We start from the raw sequence: 27925 nt of genomic DNA, 5'->3' as shown, positions 1-27925 counted from the left end.
TTTTTCCTTCATTTCTGTTGCAGATATGTGCTTGTACACGTACATGCATATTGATATACACGTGGTACTTGTGGAAAAACTTTTCCCAAATAGCAGCCAACAAAAATTGGCATTTTTCAATTTAGTGCCCATCACTGTGTAAACTTTTCTTCATGTAATTATTATGACCATATAATTATTTTTTCTGTGAAGCATTTGTGCAAATTTATAATGAACAGTTTAGCAGAACTGTGATATTTTTCGAAAATATATATCCCTCAAGGGAGGAAATATATTATAAAACGTGATTTTATCAGCCTAGGCCCTAGGATAATGATAATTACAAGCAGGAAATAAATAAAACCAAATATTATAATATAAGAAACGGAACAGAAGCTTACGTTAACGTTTACAAATAAGTGTAAACAATGATATATATCAAGCCACGATCGCTTTTCTCCTGTGTGCTACCGCTCCATGATTGAATTTATATAGGAGATACTCTTCCCACTGCGTGGAAATTCGAACGTTTTCCAAACGACGGGTAAACGGGAGTAGGGGAAGCACAGGGGAGGAAACTACCCAACTAAGAGCTCTACAGGTGATAAAAATGTTGGAGTCATTAGTTGAAAAGTTACTGAATAAATTCCTCGCGCCATATGTCGAGGGTATTGAGAGGAACCTACACTTGGGGGTATGGTCTGGCAACATAGTTCTAGAGAACCTGAAGCTTAAGCCGCAAATAACCGAAATATTAGATCTTTCGTTTAAGATAATCCATGGTAATATAGGAAGAATAAATATACAAATCCCATGGAGTAAGTTAGGGAAGAGTCCTGTATGTGTGCTCATTAAAAATGTACACATATATATAAAACCAAGGAGCTACAAGAAAAGCGAAAATGTGATTATTGAAGAGTTGAGAAGAGCCAAAATGCATAGACTGGAACTGTTGGAGGAAGAAATTTCGCTCATTAAACAACAGAAAAATAAGGAAAAGTCATCGGAAAAGTCCACACTTATATTTAAATTGTTAAATAAAATTATTAACAATATCCACGTAGACATTCAGGACATATTAATTCATTTTGAAGACCCTGAGAGAAACTTTTCTATCGGATTTATCCTCAAGTCATCCTCCGTCAAAAATTGTCTTGTGAAGGAGGGAAACGCGGCAGAGCCTGCCAATTCAGGCACAAATGCGAGTGCAAATGCGAGTGAGGAGAATAAGAAGTTAAATCACATCATCGAGTTTAAGGGACTGTGTATCTACAGCAACAGTAATATAAGGAAAAAGCGCAGGAGGAAGAAGGGAGAAAAAGGTAAGACAGGGGGCGAAAACGATCGAAATATCTCGGCGGGGGGGCCAAAGCGGCAAGCCACCAGCGCCTCGTCCGGTTCGCTAACGAGAGGTGACCCTGATAAGGACGAAAGGGAAGACCTGAAGAATAGGTCATCTCTTTCTGACGACGAAGATGAAGGAAATGATGTCAGTGGCAGAGTAAGCAATTTGGACAGTTCGTCCAAGTTAAAGAATGACTTGTCCATTAGTTACGACAAAAACGATGATTTGGCTTTCGAGTCCAAGTTAGGGAGTGCCAACCCAGAGGAAGATCAGAATTGTGATAGTAAGGACAACTACTTGAAAAGAACGCTAACCCAGATTAGCAACTTTTTAAAAGATGACGACAGCAGAATTTTAAACTACTACAACTTTGAGTATCTGATAAAGCCGTTCGACTTGGTTTTACCAGTGGAACAATCTAGCAATAAAAAGGAGCTGAAAGCCAAGCTAGAAATAGGGGAAAAGTGGGAAGGAATTACGCTAACCAGAACACAAATTACAAAAATTATCGAAATAATGAATGAAGCCAATAAGTCGAGGAATCAGACGAACAAATTGTTGCTAAAGTATGCGTATACAGTAAAGCTAGACATAGAATCGCTGCGAAATGAAACCAAAAATGAATTTATGAATCTGTACAATAAAGTTCTTGCAGAGAAGTATAACATATCAACGACGGAATTAACCTCCCAGGAGATGGACAGGTTGCAAATTTTGTACGATGTAGTTGGGGTACGCCATCTTGCCAAGTGGAGATTGCAATGTAAAAATACCTTGGAAAAAATAATTGAAGAAAAAAATTTGAAAAAAAAATATCTCTACGACTCCATATATAAGCAACAGTCCTGGTGGTCCTGGGTTACAGGTAATAAGAAGGACATTGAAAATAAGGTCCAGAGTATTTTAAATAGTGAACAAGACATAATAAATGAGAAGGAGTTGTACATTTTGCAGGAAGCTATGACGAACGAGGATAATTACGATGTTGTCCTTCCAACCAAATATGATTTTCAGTTTAAATTGGCAAATTTTTCCATCAACGTGTATGATGATTGTAAGAAGGGAAAAAGAAGAACAAAGAGGGTGTTACTTCAGAGGGGGGAGTTAGCAGAAAGAGGAAGAATTAACGGAAATATGCACCCTATGGATGGAAGCGCAACTGGTGTTGAACTAACGGAAGGAACATCCAATCCGAGGAGCAACCCACTGGTGGAGGAAATATCTCTGAGTGGAAGTGAAGACACCCAGTTGAATAGCTCCCCAGCTATCAGCCCTTCTAATAGTAACTATATAAAGAAGGGGATGAAGTATGAAGAAATTAACATACTCTCGATAAATTTTTACCAAATATATTCTTCTCTGTCGTTACAGTCCGTGGTGGACCACAACGATAATGATAATTTCCAATGGAAATTTATAATCGAGTTACAAAATTTTGTAGCAAAGCATAAGAATAAAATTTTCATGGAATTTAGGACGAACAAGAATTTATTCCCCTACAATGTTAACAGTACAGGAAGTAGCCTTTACCAGAATGCAATTTATTATTCTTTGCTACATAGCCAAAGTTTGTGTGCCTATGTGGAGATAAACCATTTGGTGACTGAAAAGGGCAACACTTTATCCACTTTGTTAAGATTGAATCCGCTGGAGTTATACGTGTCTCCTTTACTTATTAAGAACATTCTGTCTTTTGCCTTTCCCCTGATAGATATCGTTAATAAGAAGCACAAGTCTGTTTTTCGCAGGGGCAAGGAGAAGGACTCCCTTTTGTGTGACGGTGCGACGGAGACACCATTGAGGGAGGCGCCAGTGAGGGAACAACTTCCCAGTGAAGAGCTTCCAGGGAAACCGCCCCCCGGAGAAACTCCTAAAAGCACCGCGGGAGATGATCAAGCGGAAACGTCGGAGGATGACGAAGAAGATGAGGAGGCGCTGGAGCACATCAAGAAGATGGAACAGACGGAATTGATAGAGGGGCTGAAAGAGAAGGGAGAAAACGTATACAACAGAGCAGTTCAGCATTTGCCTGAGCTATTCGAATTCTACATTCATATATGTGGTCCTATATTACATTTTGATAATTTAACCAACGGTATTGTCGAATTACACTTGGGTAATTTGATAGCGAAAACGGAGTTCCCCTGCACGTATCACAAATTTAACTTAATTTTTGAATTCAACGAAACGCAGATAACGTGTTTGAAGGCATCTCTGCAGGGGGGTGGGGGCAAGTGCAAGGATGAAAATGACATACATGTTAGACGTACTGAGGTGGACTTGGTTAGCGGATTGCCCCCCATGAAAGGGGAGAACCCAGAGGGGGAAGAGGAGGGGAAGAATCTTCCCCTCATGGAAGAAACCCATTTAAAGGACAGCTATTGCAACCGCATAAAGGAAAAGACACAGAAGAGTGAGAAGTTCTATATACTGCAGCCCATCCCTGTAAAGGTATATGTGGAATACGACTTGAAAATTTTGAGAACGAACATTATTTTGGATGGCATTTTTTTCCAAATAAATCCAGATGCAGTGAGCATCATATTGGCTGTGCCTACGTCTATCACGAGGTATTTAACTCGATTTTACTCAAAAAATAAAAAAGAAAAAGACTTTCTTAAAGGTAGAAAAAAGACTTCAGTGGAGAAAAAGGGCGTAATATCTTCATCCAAGGGGGAAGGAAATATTTGCTTGAAAATACCTTCGGGGGATGGAGCTTCCAAGGAGAATAACTCCGTCAGTGTTCATGCTCCGAATGACGATGAGTCTAAGGGTAATCTGACTGATGTGAACCAAACTAACAAACTGGAGGAAGAATCCTTTCTCTATGATATCGACTTTTTAATTAAAAATTCGTCCTTCTCCATTAAAAATGGGAAAAATAGGGAGGTACTAAAATACGAGGCCTGCGGAATATCATACAAGAATTACCTGCAGAAAAAGAAGAAAATTGTGAAGGTTGAAATAGAGCAATTGTGGATTTGTGACCCGAGTAATAGGCAGCCAATTTTTTTTACCCTAACGAAGAATGTGAATTCGAAGGATATTTTTCTCTTCCGGTCCTTGTCAACTTATTTGGAGGAAAAGCACAACGCGATGGTTAATGGAGGTGTCGCTCGTGGGGTGATGCTACCACCACCGACATCAAAACCATTATCACCATCACAGTCACTTCCAGGAGGGGCAGGAGATAGCATCAATTTGGGAACTCCGCCCCATGGGGATGCAACCAGTGATAAGCATGTTATCGGTCACAAGGGGGATGACAATACCGTGAGCAGAGATGCCAGCAATGAGGGGAACGGCTCGGGGGACATAGATCGATTTCAGTCGGCTGAAAGAATAGAGGAATTTATGGAAAGTGGTTTTCCGAGCGAAGGGAAGGAATTTTCCCCAAGTAATGAGCTGGATAAAGGTTGGAAGGTGAGGAGCGGTTCGAACGGAAGTATACCTAATGAGGGGGGAACGGTGGACGACGAGGAAGAAGAGCCCTTCCCGGAGGATGAGGAAGACGACGATTTCATGGATGCCATCGAAGAGAAGCAGCTGTCCATAAATCTGCAAATTTTGCAGGAGCAGAACCAAATGAACAGAGCCAAGACGCACGTGAACTTAATCATCAGTGATATTGAACTCCACTGGAAATACAAAACGATCAAACAGATATTCAAAACGATGAAGGAATACAAGAAGAAGCTGCAGTATGGAATTGAGAAGGACATGAAGTATATAAAAAATAAGTTAAAGAACGAGGAGGAGTTAAAAAATTATAAGATGTTCATTTCGGAACACACCTTGAGAAGTGTGCAGGAGACCCTAAATAATGTGAAGAATTCTTTGAATATTTTGGACTTAGAATCTGCTAGGAAGAGTAATGAGGAAGATTTGAAGGAGGAAATGTCATCTGCAGGTGATGGCACACATCCAGGAAGCGCTCAGATGGGGTCATCGCCAGTACATCCCAGGGGTAGCAATTTTCTGGAACCAATGGGGAAAACTCAGCATATGGGTGGAAGAAGTACACAAATTCGTGGCGCACAAAATGGTGCGGATGGCGATGACGATTACGAGGAGGATATCCTTAGCAATGGCTTGAATAACACCCTACCTAAACTGTACGGACAGAAGAACTCCTACGTAAAGTACTTCTTCAATTGTTACATCAAGAGTGCCTCTCTAGCCTTCTGGCAGAAGAGGAAAATCTTTTCAAAAATTCAAGTGAGCAGCATATATTACGAAAATAAGGTGTACTTAAATTTTGATCAGAAAATGTTCGTAAACATTGAAAAGGGTATCATATCGATGAATAGCAAAAATATCATTTCCAACAACATAAATGATTACACGTATGATTTGTTCATTTCGAGGAGGAGCAAAAGATTTGGCGCAACCGATTTTGAGAGGGTGAAACCCAGTGAGGATAGCAAAGGGGAGAATGTGAAGACCATGTCGGAAAGACGAAACAGTAAAGATATTTTAAATTATATCAATGTAGATAACTTATCTGAGGAAATAAAAAAAAAGAAAAAAAAATCAAACAAACAGAAAAGACAAGATTTATTTGTTGGAAAAATTAAGGTGTACAAGGATAAGAGAAATTACAACATATGTTTGCTCTGCGATATATCCAGTATATATTACATTTTTTACTTACGCGATTTAAAGTTATTTCTGGAGTATCTAGATGATGGTATTTTGAATGTGTTTATAAGTAAATCGTACAAGAAGGTGGTACAGGTAGCTCAGGCGAAATATTTTCTCTTCCACTGTACCATCTTGGATCCCGTTGTTATTATTCCGGAGGATAAAAATATAATATATAATTATCGCGGGGAGGTTAAGGATGTGTCTAAGATCTCCAAGGCGAGCATCAATGGAGGTGCGAATGGCAATCGTGGGGGGAACTCCATCCCGTATATTGAATCTTATTTGAAATTTCATTTGGGCACATTAAAATTTAAAAATTCGTACACGGTGAATTATACCCAAGGAATTGTCGAAAATCAGCGAAGGGCTCTGCGCGAGAGGAGGAAAAGGAAAAGGCAAGCAAGACAGGCAAGAGCAACAATGCAGGGAAGATCTACCTCAAGGAAGCGTCAAATGGGTGTGCACTGCAGTGATAAGGGCGCTAGCTCGACCCCAGATGAGGCAACAGAAAATGAGGAACTGGAAAAGAAGGAAAAAACAGAAAAGGTAGGAGGGAAGTACGATTTTACGCTCTATGTGGATTTGCTAGACATGGAAAGTCGCGCCTGTGAAAATGGGGGAAGTATCAACATACAAGGGAATATTTTACAAAAAGTGAACATAGGATTATGCCTAGTCAGCACCAAGGATGGTGTTTTCATTTACATGAATGGGAATGATTTTTGCCTGGATTTAACTGTATTTCAGTTGGCATTTTTGTTAGACATTATTAATGAGAACTTTTGCTACAAGGGTTACTTCCCTATGTGCTTCATTTGTGATAAGGGCGTGAACATAGACAGCATGTTGAACGCAGAGTGGTTCCGCAAGGGAAACATCAATTTGGGGAATCTGAGCGTTCGGCGCGGGGGAGAAGGGATGCAAAGGGAGAAAGAAGGCACCGAAGGTAACGAGACAAACTCGGCAAACGTGGAGAAAGAGATAAACGAAACGAACGAGGAGAAGGAGTTGAGTAGCCCGCCAGGGACGCTGAACCCGGCCGGGAGTGAACCCGTGAGGAAAAACGGGCTAAAGTTATACTTGTACATAAATCTGGAAAGCCTAAAGATTAAAACTTCCTTTGACGAAAACACCCCAGTAGCTATAATAACTTTCCAAAATATAAGCATCTCGTTTCACCTAGTTCTCCTAGATTTTTACTATATATATTTTTTCGATCTTTATAGTAACTCCCTCTACATTGATGATGTGAGAAAGAACTCCATTAACTACTACAAGCGAGTAGCATACTGTTGCATCGAGAACGAAGCAAGCAGAGTGAAGAGGAAGAGGGGGGAGAAATATTATGAGGAAAAAATGAGGGTGAATTTTGTGAAGGAAAATGCCGAGGCCAAGATATCTCTAATTAAGAATACGAGCGTGTCTGTGAATAGTAACTCGTGTATTTCGAACCTAGAAGAGGAGAACAACTTGAGTAGCAGCGCTGCGGTGGGAAGTAACCCTGTAGGGGGGAGCAGGCATCCTTGCGTCGATCGCCGTGTGCCACCCCCCGCAAGTACGAAGGATTACAAAGGACTGCTGCGCTACATGTTCGAGAGCAACGTATTTCTGAGCGAAGAAAAAAAGAAGAAAAGGCAAAAGGGAATAAAAATAAGAATTAATTCCTTTATAGAGGATATCATCCTAAGCATAGAATTGGATGATGCATACATCTGTTGCTTTTTTATAATTTTTATGGATATATATAAATTTTTGTCCACGGGTTTTAACTTAAGCACACTGCATCTGTATCCAAAGCCATCTCCCTACATCGTTTCGGCGAAGGAACCGGGAAGGAAGAAAAAGGGGAAGAAAGTTACAGGGGCATATGACACTTCTCAGAAGGATATTTACAATGTGGGAATGAACAAACATAATTTGAAAGAGGATAAGAAGGAGCTCCATCCAGATGAAGCGAACAGGTATGGCAAGAATAGGAGAAGGTATGCTATGGAGAATATTAGGATAGAGGAGGATGTTTTTAAATCGGAGGCGAAAAGTGAGGCAGAGGGAGGGGAACGCCGTGGCAAGGAGGAGAAAAATATCCCAGTTCGTGGGAAAGAGGAAGACGAAGGAGAGGGTAACAATCCCCAGGATGGAAAAGTAAATATATCCAGCGGAAGTAGCGCTAATTCTAGTAGATTAAAATTTATCAGAGAACGCATGGGGAATGAGAAAAATCAAACCATAACAAATATAAATGAAATCCTAAAGTTGGATAATAAGCCCATTCACATAAGCTTCAAAGTGAACAATGGGAATTTTATTGTCTTTACGAATCTAGAGAATGTGGCTCATCCGATCTTGCTGTGGTCAAACAACTTCGTCTTCTCCTTCTCTCTCTTAAACAAGTGCATAATATTTAGGAAAATCTACGCCATAAATAGTAAAATAAAGCGAATTAATTATGTGAGTAATTTTTCTAGCGATTTAAGTAGAAAGAGGAAAACGGTTGGGGGGGTGAAGGAAGGAGACCCTAAAGATGTGTCTAACCCACTGCACAATTATCACAAAAAAAAAATCCTACTGTGTGATAATTTAAATGTTAAGGGGGAAGCGATATACGAGTCAGTCGACACGAAGAAGGAAAATTATATTTTAAAAGCAAATGTTAGGAAGAAGGACTACCCGGAGTTTATCTCCGTTTTTGAACTTGACATTCACATTGGGAATTTTGACATACGATTGTCGAATGACGACGTGGAGATTTTGCTGAGAGCGTCGTCCACCCTGTTCGGGGATGTGCCCAGCTCTTACACCAACATCGCTGTGGGTGCGGTAATCCCTCCAGTGACATTTATTCACACGAAGATTAAGAACAAATTTATGAGGAATAACATTTATTTTGTGATGAAGGAGGCGTGGGATGGCCAGGGGGAAAGGGGATGTGCGGAAGATGCTGTAACTGGGGGAAGCGCGAAAAATGGGGACGAGGGATCTGCGCAGGAGTTGCAGATTACGAACATAAATAAGCTAAAATGGAAGAAGAGAAGAAAGAGGTCTGTCGTGATGGGTGACCTCAACAATGAGGGGGGAGCTATGAAGCAGGAGGGAGACAGCGCATCGGAGGAGAAGCTTCCAGTAGGAATAAACTCTCCTAAGGAGGAAAAGAAGCTCGTAACAACGATGAAGGAGAAAGGTGAGATAGATCTATCCGAGTCAAGCAACAACGTGATTGAATCATTTTCGTACAACGCTTTGTCCGAAATTTCGACGGATTCCAATTTGACGATATACTCCGATTCGTCCTCCACCGAGTCGTACACAACGAGTAGGATATTCTCCAGTAAAAATGCATTGCAAAACGAGTCGGAGTCGGATTTGACTAACGGCAATGAACAGGTGAAAACGTATCGAGATATCAAAATAGTAATAAAGCTACACAATGTAAAGTGCACCTTTATCGATGATATAAGAAATTCTATTGTGCCAATAATTAGGACGATCATGAGTATGAGCATATGTTTGAATTTTTACTCAGATGAATGCTCGTACAATATAAACGACTTGAATTCAAAGGTAGAGTATTTTAATAACTGCATTGGAGATTGGGAACCCTTCTTGGAGAAGTGCAATATTTCGTTGGATATTCATAAGATACTGCCGAATGATTCCTTTAGTGAAGACACAGAGTCAAGCAAATCTCCCATCAGTATAATTAAGATAAATAGTGTAAACGCTTTATGGTTTAATATAACCCCGCAGTTAGTTAACCTGCTATTTCTGTTCCTTCCTGTGTTTACGGACAAGGTACTTAAGGGTTTGAAGAAAAAGGAGAACAACCGATTCATGGCCAGCAATACACTTGAGAAGGAAGAAAACCAGGAATCCCATTTGTCACTTTTTAATAAGAATTGTGAGAGCGTTTGTGCTGAGCTAGATGAGAAAAAACTTAGTATTAAAAGCAAGAGCATTTATGAAGATTGCTCTTCCGTTTTTGAATCAGTTCCTGGTGATATTGATCAGACGAAGGACACAGATATTCATTTGGATGAATTCTTGAACAAGGAGGAAAATCGAAACAGCTACGATTGCATGAGGGACAATTCTGTTGTTTATTATGTCAACTTGACGAGCGATTTTTTTTACGCCTTTGTGATGCCTGAGGGTAGTGTGGAGGAGGTGAAAAAGAAGCGCCCCTGTGCAGGTGCCAAGGGGGGAAGGGGGTACCGAATTGTGCAGGAGGGGGGGAATGCTCCGACGGGTATGCCTGCCACTGGTGTGTCTCCCACTAGTTTGAAGCAGAAGCAAAAGAAGGGAAGAGCAAACCTCGGAGGAGCATTCTCCAGGATAGAATTGCGCACCACTATAGGCAGTGGAAACACGGGTGATAGAGTTAAGAAGAATAATTATCACAGTGAAGGAAGCGAAGCTGACGATTCCTCAACCGATTGTGAGATGGATACAAGTGCCCCTGAGTTGTATGCCAAAATTGTAACCACGAACGAGTTGGTCTCCCTAGATCGATTGCTTGTTAACGAGATTGCGAACAACTCCTTGATAGAGAAGAAGTGTCTGTACCTCTACCTCATCCCCATTCCCCCCACAAACGTGGTGAACGTTATACATGATATGTTTGCCAATGTAAGCAAAAGAGACATAGTGCTGGATTTGATGATAACGAAGAATCCGAAGAAGACCATCGAGAATTTATTGGTGTACACCCAAGGGAGAGTGGACCAGAAGGAGGCAAGAAAAGGTGGGGGGAACGATCCCAATTTGAATATTAATTTGATGTCCAATTGTAAGGCAAAGCTGTCCCATCGGGTGGAGGAGAGGAGTTACGAGAATAACAAGTATAACGGTAACACTGTTACAGATGAAAGGGGCATGATAGAAAAGACCACCGATGGTGCTAACATGGGGGAGGAGGAAATGGAGCAGTTGGGTCGGGAGGAGACAACATCCAATTTGAGGGATAACGATTTGTTCGCTTCGAATGATGATTTGTCTCTGGAAGGGGGACGGCAAGAGGAGGAACTCGTTGATGATGAGGAGGATACTTCCCAAGGGAGCAGTGAAGACGAGATGGAGGAGGCACACTCGGTGGATAGCAGAAGTAGCTCCAGTGAAAGGCACTACTTTAAGTACAGCCAAAGGGGGAAAGAGATGAGGAATTCTATATATGCCTCCAACAAATTCGTAGGTCCATTTTTGAGGAACTGCGAGTGCGTCATTATAAACTTAATCAAGAACAGTTGTACGACTCTAACCACATCGTTGAAGAGCAGCAACGTTATTCACATGATGAAGCCACTGGATTATATTTTTGATGAGGCGTATGGCAACGGTGTAGAGAAATGGACCCCCCCGAAGGGTGACATAAGCGGAGCGATCCGCGGAAAGGACGATGCGGCGCTGAACAAATCATCCGTGGAAAAGCCGATCAAATGGGAAATGTTGAATGAAGAGATGGACAAGCAGACTAATATGGCTTGCAAATACAGGCTGAAGAATAATTACCTTCCGGTAACCCCTCTCGCGGAAACAGTATGCGAAATTATATCTCCCATGCCGAATTACAAAATATTGTTCATGTCCTCAACGGTTCGAATTGTAAACAAGTGTGGCATTCCTCTGGAGTTTTGTTTCTTCGATGGATCGAGAAACCCTATCTTGTTGACATCTCTGGAAAATAGAACCATACCAATTAGTACGCTGTACCCCAATCACAGCGACTCGTTTAAGAATTATAAGGTATCCAATAGTTTGAATATAAACCCTAATATAAAGTTGCGTCAAAAGAATAATAATTTGAGTTTCACAGTGATTTTGAATCATGAGTATTTGCTGTCCACTCCTGAGTGTGCATTTTGTGGGCCTTCGCATGTCTACCTATCTTTTAAGCCGATAAATCTGGTAAGCGAGGAAAACGCATACTACGAAGTGGTCAGCTCAAAGAGCAAAGGAGAACTTTCCAAAGGAAGTGGTTCCAAGGAAGGCACTGCCTCTTCAAAAGGCATACCCGATTTTAGTAGAAATAATGGGTTGGATAGCCCCAAAGGGGAAGGACATATTTCACCAGGGGGAAAAATCTGTGTACCTGATGCGTCATCTCCCAAGAGTGGGCTAAACGAACTGATGGACACCTCTTCCATCAGTAGCGAGAAGGGATGGTCCGACATCTTCAGCTCCGACATGAACCAAGGAACATATGTGAAGAAGTGCAAAATGAAGGATAGTAATAATTACCTTTACTTTATAGTAAAGATTGAGAATAAAATAAGTGCTCTACCTGCAGAAAAAAATTTGAAGATTATCACTATATATCCTCATGTAAGTGTAGTGAATGCTATTCCTGCGTTGGTGGATATCATAATTACATCAGAAATTTCGGAGGAGAAACAAAACGATTACGTGCATGAAGAGAAGGGTAAAATCGACTTTTTGAAAAATAAAAAGGTGAAATTGTTGAGGCAGTGTGAAGAGATAAATGCTTACCTGAGCAAACTTTCATCCGTTAAGCAGGTGAGTTCTGGGAATAGTTCCGCAGGCGCCACAACTACTACGGTGGCTGGTGGATCGAGTAGTGGCCATACGAATGATTATATCTTAGGAAAGGGCACACATAACAACAACGAACGGGTGTACATACATGAATTGAAGCGCTTGGAAAAGGAAATAAGTAACATTGATGAAGAAATTAAAATAAAGAAAAGGGAGATATCGTCCAGTACTTCAAATAAAGGTTATGTAAACAAACGTTTGAATCCATTTTCCATTTTTTACATTTATGAAATTAAAAAATATAGCTGCTTGAACATGAAAATGAAAATTGGAAATTCGCAATGTGAGTGGTCAGACAAATTATTCCTTTTGGAGGATGACGAAGAATCGGTTATGAGATTTTCTCTAAATTTTAAACGGTTTGCTTCTGTAGAAGTGGAGTTAATAAAAAACTTCAGTGGGTATTTCAATTCATTGAATAGTATCCTGGGTAATAAGCAGCTATACATTTTTTCTCTACCGAGATGTTTTATTGACAGAACAGGTCTGGGTATTAAGGCAATCAATTCTAATAAGTATTACCCCATTATTAACGGCATAACATTGTTAGGAGATAATTCACAAATAGATTTGCTGTTACCGCATAAGATGTATCACAATGAATATTTAAGGTCGTGCCGAAATGGAGTTCGCAGTTTGGAAGTAGGGGGGGTAGAGACATTTAACGATTACAGTGACATTTTTAACGATTTTAATTATCCATGCCCTGTTGACAACTCACTGATATTGTTCAAGGCGACGTTACCCCCCATCGGTAGCTACACCGAGACGAGCGTGGTGTGCAAGAATTTCTTTTACACCTTTTGCCTGAACACGGAAAAGATTAAGACGACGAATATACCCTATATCATTAGCCGAATAATCACTGTGGTACCTCAGTTTATCATTAGCAATAAGCTGAACCACCCCATCCTGGTGAAGCAGTTTCAGACGGATAAGATCCAAGGGGTTCGACAGAATGACACCTCTCCATTGTACTTCCCGAAGAAGCAGAATATCTTGCTCTTCCGTTTTAGGGCACTCGAGGAGGAAGCCGCGTGTGTAGGTGATGGCACTGCCGATGACGATGGCGTTAACAGTGTTGGTGGCTATGCGGATGGGCATGGGAATAGGAAGAGGGAGGACTACGTGTCCATTCCGTCTAAGCAATACAAGATAAGCAAGAACCCATTTTGGTCGTCTGTAATATTCCCGAGTGAAAACTTCGTGGGGACCAACTACATGGTAGTGAACAACAGCTCCGTAAAGGAGGAAAAATCGGAAGTGTACGTAATTACGTGCATCCCGGACATGGGCACTAAAAACATAATAATAGAGAAGCTAGACAATAATATGAACAAGGGTTTTATTGCCTACAACTGTTCCAGCTTGGCAAGATACTTGAAAATACGAACGTTCCATGATGATACAAAACACCTCAAAATGGATGAAGAAGAAAATTATAAATTTGAAAAAAATATGTTCGTAAAAAATTTCCTAAGCACAGCTGACATGGAACATTATTTCAACATCGAATATGATCAATCTAGTTACCTCGGATGGGTTAATCCGTTCATTTATGTTACAAGAAATGTACAGATAGAGATCGTACTTCACGACATGAAGACCATCCCAAGGACACCCTTTATATTAAAGTTCGCCCAGTACAATTATGCAGAGAAGTTATTCCAGGTATATTATTATGATGTGGTTTTTATCATCTCGATAGAGTACATCCAAGATTTGATAGCGATTAAATTGACCCATCGAATTAGTATTTCTCGGGGGGCACTTGCAGGTGGGGGAGGATTTATCGCCACGACTTCGTATACTAATGACACTCGCGAAGGTGGAAGAGTTTCTAAAAATTCGGTGGACATGCAGGAGTACCACAAGATAGAAGTTGCTGAGGGAGGGTACGAGTTGAGAGACAAAGGTGGCCACGAAATGGGTGTCGTGAGAAGCGCTATGGGGGGTAGCTATATTCAGAAGAAGATGATGATTGGCCACAGCGAATATAACTATGTGAAGTATGGTACGGAGAAAGACTGGGGTGCAGAAGCAGATGGGGACGAAGGCGGAAGCAGGTACCAAGGTCAGGCGAATGGCTATGGAAACTACTACTACTACGGCGGGGGCAGAAGGGAGGAAGCCGTGAAGATGATCAGCAACACGTACAAAAATGTGCACGTAATTATCAACGTTACCCAAATAGGGGTAAGCATTATATCGAATATCCTGAAGGAGGAGGTGTTCTTCATCGAGTTGTCCAAGCTCTGTGCCCTGTTTTATATGAAGAACGAGGAAGAAGTTATTGATATCAAAATTACAGATGTGCAGGTTGACTGTCAATTGGAGTCTTGTGAGAAATGTGTGCTTTTGGCGAACAGGGGGATAAGCACGAACGGTGATAAAAGCGGTGGGACAGTTGGTACTTCAGGAGGGGCTTCTGCAGGAAATAGCGAAAAGGAATTGAAGAAAATTAAGAATGCATATGGTGGTCTTCATCCCCAGACAAGTCGCGGCAATGGAATGAGTGGTAGTGGTGGAGTAGGGAGAAAGGGAAGTTACATGAGCGAGATGGACGAATTATACGGTCGAAAGAATAGCAGCGATGGCATCAATGGTGAGGGTCGATCGAATTTCACAAACAACGATATGATGAGTAGGAGACCTACTGAGGGCAGCCCAGGAATAATTGGCAAAGGTATGAACACAAATGACGAAAAAATATTTTTAAACATTTATGTGGAGAGATCCTTTATATCTCATAAGGATGTAATTTTCAAGAAGATACAGATTTCTTTGGATGACGTGGAAATAGAAATGGACGCTGAAACTTTAAATGGAATTAACTTGCTGATAGCAGAGTACATCGAAGGGATAAGTATCGTGCAGAAGAAGAACCTACTCTATGAGGAAATTCAAAAGTGGACCATTTTACCCGTCTATGTGAATTACAAGTCTCCAGATATCCCCTTAGCCATAAATATACAGTACATGCAGATAGACAAATTTACCCTCATCGTGTGGTGCTCCTTTTTACTGGACAAAATGCATATGATGAGTGATCTGCTCAGAATCGGTTTACGAATATTGATGGTGTCTGGAAAGTTAGAATTGTTAGGAGCACCTGTCACGCTGAATCAGGAAATCTTTAACAATATCCGTGTTAGCTTGAAGTCGTTTTATGCTCTATTGAAGGATAAGTACAGTCATTCTATTTTGGCATGTCTAGGGTTTATAGTGGGATATAGCAGCCTGATTAACATACCCAAGATTCCCCTTGAAATTGGAAGGAATACCATAGGGCTAGCCGTTTACGCCGTGGATAACGTAAGTGTGGGTATTGGAAGCTTCCTTTCTAATTTAACCTTCGATGCAGAATACATCAACAGGAGACAGAAGGAAAGGAACTTTAAAACAAATACTAACATGAAAGAGGGCCTCCTAAGTGCTGTAAAAAATATTGGGGAGGGAGTGCTAAGCTTATCTAACATTGTTACGAAACCAATTGAGGGTGCCCAGAAGGAAGGCGTTGGTGGATTTTTCAAAGGGATAGGTAAAGGGGTAGCTGGATCCTTGGTAAAACCGCTAGATAAAGTAGGCCAAGCCGTATCAGATGTTACGAGAGGTATAAAAGCTGAGGTGTCAAAACCTATTGGGGGACATAAGTACAAAATCAAGAGACATAGGAAGCCAAGAATGTTATGGGGGGAGTATGGAAAAATAAAAGAATACAATTTGCATGAAGCTGAATTGAGAGAGTGTCTGGGGTTGAAATTTTCAAAAAATATTATGAAATGTTTGACGATACATAAACAGGAGAATCACCCTCCTGCACATTATTCCTTGTTGCTATATCCGAAGGTTATTATTTATGCCAATTTGTATGCCAACCAGTTTGTAGGTGGTAAGAATGGTGAATTTCTGGGGGAAAAGAAGAGCGTCGGGGGGGGCGACATCGTCATTTGGTCGCTCAGGATTGAGGACATCTCCGAAATAAGGGCCTCAAGTCACGGGGTAATAATCCGCACGGGAAACTCCAACAATCTCGTGTACAAAATTCCCTGCAACAATGCACTCTTGATAAATAAGATTTACCGCGAGCTTCACAGCTCGAAGAGCTCCATCAACTCGACCATCATCCTGGGGGACGCGCCTTCCTCGCCGTGCGTTTAGCAATTTTAACAATTCCTCTTTAGCAGTTTGTGTGTCGCATATTACGCATTGCAATTTGCTCTGTGCTTCGTGTGCCACTTTTTTTCTCGAGCATCAGATCTGGGGTGGGCCGCTGGTCTGGCCAAGCCCCTCTACTCTGCATCTGCTGTGCATGCTCGCATGATTTTGGAATACTCACTTGGGTGAAACTTTTGAAAGAAATGAAAATGTGCTTACTGATATAGGAGGAAGAAAAAAAAATTTTTCTCCCTCGCTGAATGACCAGGTGCACCTACAATATTTTTCTCCTACGGGGATAAAATTTAATGGGAACTCACGGGATATAGTGAGGTTTAACGGGACAACTATTCGAACGAGAGGTGGAAAGAGCAGTTGCGTAGAAAATTAAAAACGCTACATAAAAAAATTGTTTAGGGCAGTGGAAAAACAACACGTTAGAACCAACAGTGGGGTGACCGCCTCCTCGGTTGATTAATTGCCTGCTCATTCTCTTCTTCTTCTTCTTTTTTTTTTTTTTTTTTCACACTACAAGGGTATCCATCTTTTTGTGAGCATGGTTTTGCTCGTAATAAATAATTCCACCAGGTTGGTGAGTGAAGCAGGCTTTAACCCCATTTTGATACATTTTTCAGTGAATTTTTAAATGTCATAATTTTTTTTTTTTTTTTTTGGCTTATCACTCTGGGCCCAATTTAGTGGCCGCTTTTTTGACGAAGCGAATAAGGGACAATTTCTTCCAATGAACGGTGGGAAGGTGGGTAAAGGCAGCTATTGCTTGCATGTGTGGTGTTACACGGGTTCAGTGCGATCGTCGCTTTGGTTGACACTGTAAAATTGGCACACTGACTATTCCCGACGGGGGTAGCAGAAAGAGTGACAAATTTTTTTGGGGGTTAAGGCAGGGGTACATACCCCCGTATATGCGCTTCACAGATTAGGGTACACATAACAGGTAGGCATAATTTTTCAGGCCCCATGATGAACAGCCCCCCAACCCCTTTTTTTTTTGTTTTTCTTATGATATAACTTGGCTGCTTACCAGATGGATATACCCGAAGGGCAGAAGCCAAGAGAGCGGAATGGAAAAAGTGAAAGGAGCAATTTGAGAGACATAGAAGAAGCGAAGAAAATACGGAACCAACAAAATGAAGCAAAATTGAAAAAGTTTTGCGGAAGCACTGATTTTGTGTTAGACGTACCGAACATTGACGAAGGGGTGAAATTTCTAAAATATGATGTAGACAATGACATTCTAAACTTCAACTATACAACGATGATGTTAAATGAAAAGGTGGAGAGGTTAAATGATGTAGAGAGGAACATACACATTCCTATGGATTTGCCTTTTTTGTTTTCCTTTAACATGCAAAATAATGATGATATAAGTAATTGGATAAAGGAGCAAAATGAGACTGAACACGGGAAGATTGCTAACGTTGAAGGGGCGGAAAGCTACATCAACCTAAATGATGAGGTGAAGCAGTTTTCTTCTTCTGCTCCGATTGTCCATACGTTTGAAAAAGACGATTTAGAGCTCTTGAATAGAGTTGCTCCGCATTACATTAGAAGGGTTAGAAATAGCCTACTGCAGTGTGAAGAAAGGAAAAGCAGGGATATAGATCCGCGCGAAAAGAATTCCTCCATGGGAATGAACACACATGAGGAAAGTGGAAAGATATTTGAGAATGTTAACATTGGAATCAATGATGGCTCCTCTGAATTAATGTTGAAATGTGGTAAAAGGAAAGTACCATACGAATTATATTTTCCTCATCCGCTAAAGAAAGGCGCGAAGGTGAAAAAAATTTACCCCCTTCTGCCACACGTTGCTGTGTGGAACAATAAATATATACAAGGAATTATGGAGATTGGAAATTCTAGTGACTACATCAGAAGGAGTGTTGGGGAGGATGGTAATAAATTTCTGAGGAAGGGGGAGAGTGACAAATCGAGTAGTGAGCCGAAAAAGCAAAGTAGCGGCATGCTCGGGTTACTGCATTTGGTAGAGAAGACCCGCGATAAGCATTTGTACGGGTTGTACAAAGCCCAGGACATGAATTGCGACGAGTATATTCTAAATAGGTTTCTGCGCAAGTACAATACGGTAGGTACGCTGAACAATGGTAAGGTTAGCGGTGGTACGGATGACGATAGTGCTGCTGTCAGTACACTGCCCGGTGGCAACATGTCCAACCAATCGAGCGATACCGGGAGAGTGAAAAAAAAAATCAGCCTAAGCAAATTTCTCATAAAAAAATACCTTCTTAAGTTAAAAATGAAAGAGAAGTTAAAAGGTAAACTGACCAAGGGTGAAAAGGTAGCCCCCCCTGAAAAGAACCACGAGGAGGAGGAAGAAGAAGACAAGTTTCCAAAGTTAAAAAATGAAAGAAATGCTTCTGTTGAATTGACACATCACAGTAAGCGTATCACCTTTAACGAAACAAATAAGTACGAATATGTGGAAAAAGAAAAAGAGCTGGGGGAACATAGAAAGGAAGATGATACGGTCATAGAACATGTGAGCTATTCGCAAAGTACCCCTCCTGTTGATAATGTAGAGTGCTTCAAATATGTGAGAGATTATAAGTCGCCATCATTTGGGATGAATCAAAATGACCCTCTGTCGTACGTGATAGGGTTTAACGAGAACAACTTGGCTTTCATGTTCCCGACCGTATCTCGGAAAATTATTTTTTCCAAAACGGGGCAGCAAAAGAGGAAAAATTACATATTGGTGCGGGAGAAGTAGGTTACCCTTCGTGTGATCTTTCTTATGCGTATGTATGTTCGCGCCATTGGGGATCCCTTTTTTTTTTTTTTTTTTTTTTTTTTTTTTTTTTGTATGCGTGCACATGAGGATATATATATGTGTTCGTTTGTGTGTGTGCTATCCGATGGCGCTCGGCGGTGTACCCCGTCCTTTCTGAATTCCTGCCACTCTTGTACCCGTTTTAACATTTCAAGTAGGGGAAAAATTTAAATCGTCACCTCGTTGATGGGGTTATGTTGTGGAAAGTAGGGGGAGAAATTCCTAATCTGTGATAGTGGGGTGTTGTGAATGATAGAACAACTACATGGAGGTCTATTCGTGAATCCTTGTTCAGTGCGCTTCCGCTGCTGCCCATTTCTGTGCACACATATGGTTAAGTCCCCTGGACGGGTTAAAAGAAAAAATTGTGCATGTGCCTCCACTCGAAGTTGTATTTCTGGCGTAGGAGAGCAAGACCCTTTCCCAGGACCATATCAATCTGGTACTTATAAAGTGGGTACTTCAACAGGAGCTCATCATACTTGGTTTTCAAAAATTCAATGTGCTCATTCATATTTTCTATTTTGAAGGAAGCCAAAATATGTGTCCCTGCCAATCCACTTGCACGTGATGACTGCTCCAAAAGTTCATTTACATGGTCTCGCAAATCTTCTAATATGAATAGAACATCGAATATTTCGTTTATAATTTTTTTCTTTTTCATTATATCTTCATCTTGCTCATATAGCTTTACTTTATCTTCTATGGAATTTAAAATTCCTTCCCAAATGGACACATTCAAAACGAGGTGTACTGAGTCGTTCCAGTTGCTCGTTAAAATGTGATCGTACAGATCGTCCATTTCGTTCATTAATTTTGTTTTTTCAGTTTTGGTGTCGTATAGGGATGTAAAGTAACTTCGTTTACTTATCAGGGGCGTCGTCTTCATCATTCCATTTTTCTGTTGGACGTGCGTGTGGAGGCAACATTTTCTTGACGCAGAGGCCGCATTCCTGAGGGGGAAGAACATCTTCCGTATGTATCCATGGAAGGGGGGAGGCAGCAGCTTTGCCATTTTCCTTTGGATATCCCCTTGGTGTGCCCCTTATCCTAGTGTGCCCCCTAATCCTAGTGTGTCCCTTATCCCAGTGCGCCCCTTAGCTCAGTAGAACCAGGAGCCCTCTAAACTGAGGATAATTATTTGGGGGAAAAAAAAAAAAAAAATACCCCCCTTCCATGCGCGAATGAACAGTGGAGCGAAGTATTCCGGAGTGAAAACAACTTGATGGAATTTGAAAAATGGCCCTCCTGGTGGATGACCTCTTCCGAATTGGAGATAGCCGAAAAAAAAAAGAAAAATTAATCCACCAGTTTAAACAACAAAAAGAAAAAAAAAAAAAGAAAATTCCTTTCTCAAGTGAAGTAATAGAAAAAAAAAAAAAAAAAAAAAATTCAAATCTGCATGACAGCACGGCACCTATATGTAGGTAGCCTTTTTCGCCAAACGCACCTTTTGGTCGACTCATTTGTGCCAGACGTTTGCACTTCCTCCGTAGGGTGTGCGGGATAAATTCGCCTTTTTTGTTGCCACATTTTTTTTTTTTTTTTTTTTTTTTTTTTTTTTTTTTTTTGTGCCAAGAGGAAGACAAACAATTGACCACTTCGTTTTATGACCCGACGGTGAATCACCATTTGAAATCTTCACCTCTTGGGGGTGTAAAAAAAAATAGCAAAGAGAAAAAGGACAGTCCGCTCTGCCGAAAATAACGCATGTGTACTTATATATGCGTGTGAACTTAAAGTAGTGGGAGCAGAAGGGGGGAAGGGGTACAGGTGTTCAAAGTATGCACACAGCCTCGATAGGAAATTAAATAAGCACATGTATTAAAAAAAAAAAAGAAGAAGATATTTTTGGAGTTTTCAGAATTGGGGAGTCTATTTTACATTCGTGTAGATTGCGAAGTAGTTGGTTCGCAGTGCGGAAATGAAAGAGTAACCATGGTGAAGGGGGGAAAGATGTGGTAGTGAAGTTCGTAGACTTGATGATGCAACGGCGAAATTTTGCACAGCGAACAAAAACCGTTATGGATGATAAAATAAAGTAGAAGTCGCGCCTTTTTCTCATCACACTTGAGCATATATGGGCAAACACATATGTGTATGTACAATCAGGTGCATGCGTTTGGCATGCAGTAAGCATCTTACAGTTCCACGGGGAGGTTCAGTAGTGTACACTGCCCCGGTCGCCATGTTTTTGCCCCTTCGCCGGGGGATGGTGCATATCCGCTTGTGCCAGTCTCTTCCCCATTTGCCGCAAAGTACATATACTTTTCCGCAAATCTGATATGCCTTTCCGTAAACGTCGTGAGCGTGTCCATCCTCAGAAGTACAATAACAGCAGCACAATCAGGAGGATAAAAATTTTGGCCAGGAAGCCAAAGTAACCGGCGGCAACTTTAACGGACATGTAGCCAATTTTATTTCCCTTTCGGCAAATGCAAGTGAAGGAAGTGGTTTGGGGGATACTTCCGACGAGGCCAAAAATCTTAACGGTATTTTCTCCATTCTTTTCCTGATAATATTCTACATTCCCGATGTTTAGTTGAGCATCTAGATAGACCATTTTGGAAGGCTCTAATTCAGGGGAGTCTCGTTGGTATACTTGAAAGAAACACTCTGGTAATATTTCTCCGGGACAATTCATTCCTATCAAATGATTATATGAAGTATCCACAAGGTCTATGTTACAGGTAATTTGTGTACTTTCACCAAGCTGAGCCATGTCGATATTGTTTGTAAAGGTATGCGTAGAAATATCGGAGGAAAAATTACAACCATGAATGAGTTTATTAATATATATAGGTTTTAAAGATACAGTATAAACGATGTCTCCGACCTTGCAGGAGCATTCTGTACTCACGTCCACAGATTTTACATACACGGGTGCTTTAAAGATAGCAAGATTTTCGTGGTACACAACTTTGTTGCTCTTATATAGAGAATCGGAAGAATCGCTTTTTTCCTTTTTGAAACACTTATCATCAACTTGTTCGCAAGCCAAGACAACCAATTCTCCTTCTTGAAGTTCTAAGTCCAATTTATTTGATGTGAAGGAGCTTTTACTTATCTGGTTAGGCAAGTAGGAATATGGTTCCGTTGTTAAATTGATGGAGGTAATTTTATGAGGGTACTTTAATACGTTCACGTGAACCAAAGCGACTCTTCCTTTTACATTTGAAATCACATTTTCAGAATTGTCACAAATGCAGAAAAATTCTACATCCTTTGTGTTGAAGGGAGATATGGTGATAATTTTCTCTGTGTATTCTGCGTGGGAATTATCTTCTTTTACTTCGTATTCAACCAGGCCCATATTTTCAATTTTTTCCTCTGTCCTTTTTTCATAATTTGTGTATACCGTTTCAAAGCATTTCTCTGGTAACATTTTAAATTTAGATCCGGGGGTCTTGTTTGGGATGGTTAATTTTATTTTGTCATAGATGAAGTAGGAATAGATGCTACATATCAGGGACCTCTTCTCCGTCAAAATGGGTTCTATGTTGTGAACCCCTTTACTTGAGAAGTTACATTTGAACCCGAAAAATCCCGACACATCATTGTTAAGGTCCTTTGGCGAGACGTACTTCACATCACCTTTAATCATCCGTACGTGTGTTATGACGTGCAGCAGGAAGAGCACGACCAGCAGATTCCTTAACTGATGCTTCAACATAGTTATACAGGTAGAGCTGTAGGCCGGTAGAGCGGTAGAGGGGCGAAGCCGAGGTGGTTTTAATTGACGAACTCAGCTGTCTACTGGTGCGTAGTCCGGAGCGCGATATCAAACTGTGTACCCTCGCTTTTTTTGGCGTGTGCACTTAAACAGGGAAGTGATCCTTCCGTTGGCACAATCTATATGAAGTTGCTAGAGAGGCGGATGCCCTTAGAAGTATGGTTACATGTATGGCACGTATATTACAATTGCGTGGGCTATAGGAGTGGAATGGAATTCGCCCATATGCACATATACACATTGAAAAAACTTATTATCACGTTATTTGTTGAGGAAGCGAAGGCATGAGAAGCCTACGTGCACACTCGCAATATATGGAAAATAGGGATGTTCGAAATTTAAAAAAAAAAAAAAAAAAAAAAAAAAAAGAAAAATTTGAATGAAATAAAAAGACGCCCCTTTGTGAATTTTCACATGAACAATGTGGATTGTGGCAGAGGTTCGCATGTAAGAGTTGGAGTAATGCACATGCTCGTGCTTATTCAAAATTTTATCATTCGTTATTTAGTCACTTGGTCATTCCTTCTTTTCCCTACTGGTGAGGTAAATTCACCTTTCGAAGTTTGCTCCTAGTTGGGAAGAGGTGGATGTTATGTGTGCCCACGCCAGTATAGCTGTGTCTTACAGTATCATCACAATTTTTTTTTTTTTTTTTTTTTTTTTTTTCACACAGTATGCTCTTTTTTAACATTGCTGTATGGATTGTATATATCTGGCAATGTTCGTTTTTATTTTAATTTATTTTCAATCCATTTGTACCGCGCTTATACATATGTGCAATTGTTTTATCATGCTATGAGTATATTGGAGGTTTTTTTTTTTTTTTTTTTTTTTTCTTTGAGGAAAAGTGGATCTACAGCATCGAAAAAAAGGGGAAAGGTCCCGTGGCGCGTGTGTATATGTATGCCTGCATGTATGTACGCCCGTATATAAAGAAGGGAGTAAATGGAAATGCACACAAATAAATATATATATCTATATATATAAGTGTGTGTGCATGCATGCATGTGTTTGAGGGCATGTCCTTTTTTCGGTGTAAAATCGCCAAAGGGAATTTTACTTCCACCATTTGTACCTTTCATTTTGGGAGGTGTAGAGGCAATTAGGCAGTGGGCACGCCGTTTATTCCGCGTGCAGATACCCTGTGCGAAAGCTCTCTCCCCCCCCCTCCCTCTTGACGCGTATCCCGCACGGAACGGATACACACTGTGAATTCGCCCATTTTGAAGTGGGTAAAATTTACGGACATTTAGAAGGAACCAGTGTGAAAATATAAAGCACAGACACAAAACGAAAAAAGCTTTCTTCTAAGTTTAACCGATGAGCTGGAGTTCTTTACGCCAATATAGCACTAGTCTGCATATATATAATAAGTTAGACAATCATTCTTCAAGGAATGTTTAGTATTAAATAATTAAATGTAAGATATGCAATGCAATTGTTATGTCAGTTGATGAATGGAGCAAGTGAAAACAGATGGAACTATGCATCTCTCATGTATATCTTGGAAAATATATGGGCGCATATGTATAAAACATTCATACTGGATGTGTATTATGTACATACGGATATGTGCATATTTTTCTACTTATAAATAAATTAGTTCAAGGAAAGATGCTATTTTTATACCTATTATATACTGCATACTGGAATGGAAACTTTATTAGGACAAAAAAGTGGATAAAGTGTTTTTTTTTTTTTTCTTTTTTTTACATTTGTGCCATATGCACGGAAACGTGGATGCCAAGAAAAAATTGCTAATTAAATGTCCGAAAATTGTGACAAGAACGTAGTTTACAATGCGCAGAATATTAAAACAACTGTTGCATGGTAGATTGCATAATATAGGGATAACTACCCTCCTATAAGTGGGACATTCTGTCATTATGCACATAGGAAGGTTTATTTTATATTTCGCATAAATTAGAATTTTTTATTATCATCACGCGCAACTGGATTAAGCGTTTTCTTAATTTTTATGAAGAGGAAGGAGATTGCACAATTTTCAAGTGATCTCTTTTGCGGGTATAGGCGATCATTTCGAAAATGGCTATCCACGTGAACTGTGTAACAATGGTACAGGGGTAAAGAATTATATAGTAAAACAAAACAGAGCGAGACAGTGCTTTTGCATGAAGGCGAGGGAGGGAGGCCTTTTATTTTTTCATTCTGCATGCGCTTATAAAGGATGATGAAACATCATCACAGTGAAAGCTGGACCATTAAAGTACTAAACACTCATTAATTTTGAAGTGGTACGACCCTCCGCGTCAATGTATATATGCATAACTATGGGCATTTGCGTGTGTCCATCTGTCCCGATGTGTGAAGTTCCTTTCTTCCATTTAGAATGAAAAAAAAAAAAAAAAAGGTAGATGCACATTTAAGGACATTTTGGATTACAGTTTTTTGTCCACTGCTTAATGGCATTTTATGCGTCATTTTTTAGGAACGGAGTTAGAGGTATTCATGTCTAAACTCTCCCTGCACATGCTTGAAAATGGCATTGTTTAAATCGAACGCGCAGAAATCGAGCTTCATGCTTTCATCTCATATAGGAAAGGTAGCTTTCCATATCTTCCTAACCTTATCCATGAATTTAAGGGTCGTGGAAAGTATAAGAATTCTATTTATTCTGATAGGAAGGGGAAGATGGGGTATACATGCATTGGTATACTGCAGTCATGTACAGTACACTCACTACCCTAGGAAGGATAAAAGAAAAAGACGTTATAATTTAAAAAAAAAAAAAAAAAAAAAAAAAGGGGGGGGGGTGGGGACAGCATACATCCTCTGCGGGATCGATACGCTACTCTTTTTTTTTTTTTCATTTGCTACTATATTTAAATTTTAAGGTATTACGAAATTGCAAAATGCAATTGCAACCATGCCCCCCCTCTTTATGCAATCATTTAAAAATGGGAGTGACGAGGATAATACAACGTAAGTTGCGGAGTGCAGTGGGATTTTGTTGAAATTCTATTTTTCCCTGTTTTTTTTATTTTTTAAAAATTCTATGCTTAATTTTGTGAACGATTATAAATTATTTTTATTTATTTTTTTTTTTTTTTAAAGAGGAATAAGTAATTCTGATGTTGAGTTCATAATGGAATTATGATGAAGAATTAATATACGGAGAGTACCGCTTTTTATCAGAACGTTTTTTTCATGTTAGGATTTTTCTATTTTTAGCATGCATCTCCTACCCTTGGTGGGCCTTGAGTAAACATGCTTGCCATTTTTTTCTTAAGTAAAGGGGAAATCAATTCATTTTGCTATTGTAAAAGGGTCCATAGGATAGCATACGCATGTTAATATTTATCTTTATACTATTTATTGAGAATTTTAATTTTCTAAAAATTATGAAAAAAATAGAAAGCAATCAAGATGAATTATGGTGGGGCAAATGAAATAACAGCCTGTGGAGAAGGGGCAGGGAATGTAGCTAGCGGTGATGGCTATAGGAACGTTAAGGGGTTACCAGGGCAATGTTCGCACAATGGAGTAAAGTATGCTACCTTTTTAAAGCTTCTCATGTTTGTCCTGTTCATATGGATAGTACAGGATTCACACGAGGTAAGCCAATAGTAGCTCATTCAGTACGGTGTGTTACCGTTAGACCGTAAACAGATGCACGAATTACGAATGTACGGATTATTAACATACGAATGCATCTATTCTTTGCGCACGCGCATGGGTTCAAACATTTCATATATTTGTTGTCCTTCCCATTTGTATATATGTACAACCATGTTTAGAGCACAAACCATGGAATTATGCAAGAGACCCTCCAGCGAGGACAGGGAATCATACAAAAAAGCGCTAACAGATTATTAGCAGAATCGCCAATGAATTTGGAGGAAGTATTTGGAACATTCAAAGAAAACGTTTTGGAAAAATTAGGGTGTGATGAAAAACAATGCCAACTGGTAAAGAATTCTGTAAAGTCCTATTTCGATAAAATAAAATGGAATGTGTCAAATCAACAGAATGCAGAGGAGAAGGAGGAAGGAAGTGGAGGATCAGATAACTCTACGGATAAAGCAAATAATGAAGGAAAGGGGAATTATAAATGTGGAGGAATTTTCACTTCGCTCATGAATTTAGTGTTAAATTACAAACTTACATCTCTCACCATTCTTATTTTAGCTCTTGCATATTATAAATCTCGATACCTACTCGTAGTTATGGGTGCAGTTATACTGCTAAATATATTTTGGGAGTTAGAAAGCTTAAATAAAAAATTGAAAATTTTCTGATGCTTTATAGGAATAATTTTTGCGCGGATTATTCGATAAACTATAGGACACATCCAGATGGACAAACCTTTGCAAACTTAGTTAACAGTAATGTATAAACAAAAAGAGAAGAATCTATTTATGAAATGTTCATTATGTGAAGGGGGGGTGTCTTTGTGGGTAGTTTGGTGGTCTATTGTGAAAATGTATATTAGTGCTCAAAGGAACAGTTTTTTCAGCGTTTTCGAAGAAAGAAGAAAAATAGTACTTTCGAATGATGTGTATAACGATGCAACATAGAAGTGTGAAAATTGTCGTGAACGGTAGGTATGCTAGCATATACACATATGTATATGCAGCTTACATAAGCTTAACATATATAACTAGAGGAAGCCTTCCCATTCATGAATTATCATTTTAATAAATGTGGGTACTTATCAGTAGGAACCTTTGAAGCCTCACATTTC

At 39.9% G+C, this 27925-nt stretch overlaps 5 protein-coding genes across 5 annotated transcripts; 3 read left to right on the top strand and 2 right to left on the bottom strand.

Annotated features, from left to right (window-relative positions):
* Nucleotides 1-589: 589 nt before the first annotated feature.
* On the top strand, nt 590-16678 carry PKNH_1254700 (VPS13 domain-containing protein, putative; the record flags this gene model as incomplete). The annotated part of the gene is made up of 1 exon (XM_002259852.1): nt 590-16678. One exon carries the CDS (start codon nt 590-592, stop codon nt 16676-16678), a length of 16089 nt encoding a protein of 5362 aa, XP_002259888.1.
* Nucleotides 16679-17720: 1042 nt separating this feature from the next.
* Nucleotides 17721-19427, top strand: PKNH_1254600 (conserved Plasmodium protein, unknown function; the record flags this gene model as incomplete). Its single annotated transcript, XM_002259851.1, has 1 exon — nt 17721-19427. One exon carries the CDS (start codon nt 17721-17723, stop codon nt 19425-19427), a length of 1707 nt encoding a protein of 568 aa, XP_002259887.1.
* Nucleotides 19428-19839: 412 nt separating this feature from the next.
* PKNH_1254500 (conserved protein, unknown function) lies at nt 19840-20502 on the bottom strand (the record flags this gene model as incomplete). The annotated part of the gene is made up of 1 exon (XM_002259850.1): nt 19840-20502. One exon carries the CDS (start codon nt 20500-20502, stop codon nt 19840-19842), a length of 663 nt encoding a protein of 220 aa, XP_002259886.1.
* Nucleotides 20503-21807: 1305 nt separating this feature from the next.
* PKNH_1254400 (6-cysteine protein) lies at nt 21808-23160 on the bottom strand (the record flags this gene model as incomplete). Its single annotated transcript, XM_002259849.1, has 1 exon — nt 21808-23160. One exon carries the CDS (start codon nt 23158-23160, stop codon nt 21808-21810), a length of 1353 nt encoding a protein of 450 aa, XP_002259885.1.
* Nucleotides 23161-26607: 3447 nt separating this feature from the next.
* Nucleotides 26608-27479, top strand: PKNH_1254300 (Plasmodium exported protein, unknown function; the record flags this gene model as incomplete). The annotated part of the gene is made up of 2 exons (XM_002259848.1): nt 26608-26796; nt 26979-27479. The coding sequence occupies 2 exons, from the start codon at nt 26608-26610 to the stop codon at nt 27477-27479; spliced, it is 690 nt and encodes a 229-aa protein (XP_002259884.1).
* Nucleotides 27480-27925: the final 446 nt, after the last annotated feature.

This window comes from Plasmodium knowlesi (assembly GCF_000006355.2).
Source record: "Plasmodium knowlesi strain H genome assembly, chromosome: 12".
Lineage (NCBI taxonomy): Eukaryota > Apicomplexa > Aconoidasida > Haemosporida > Plasmodiidae > Plasmodium > Plasmodium knowlesi.
Note: the sequence above shows the minus strand (reverse complement) of the source record. Positions and strands in the feature narration are given on the sequence as shown.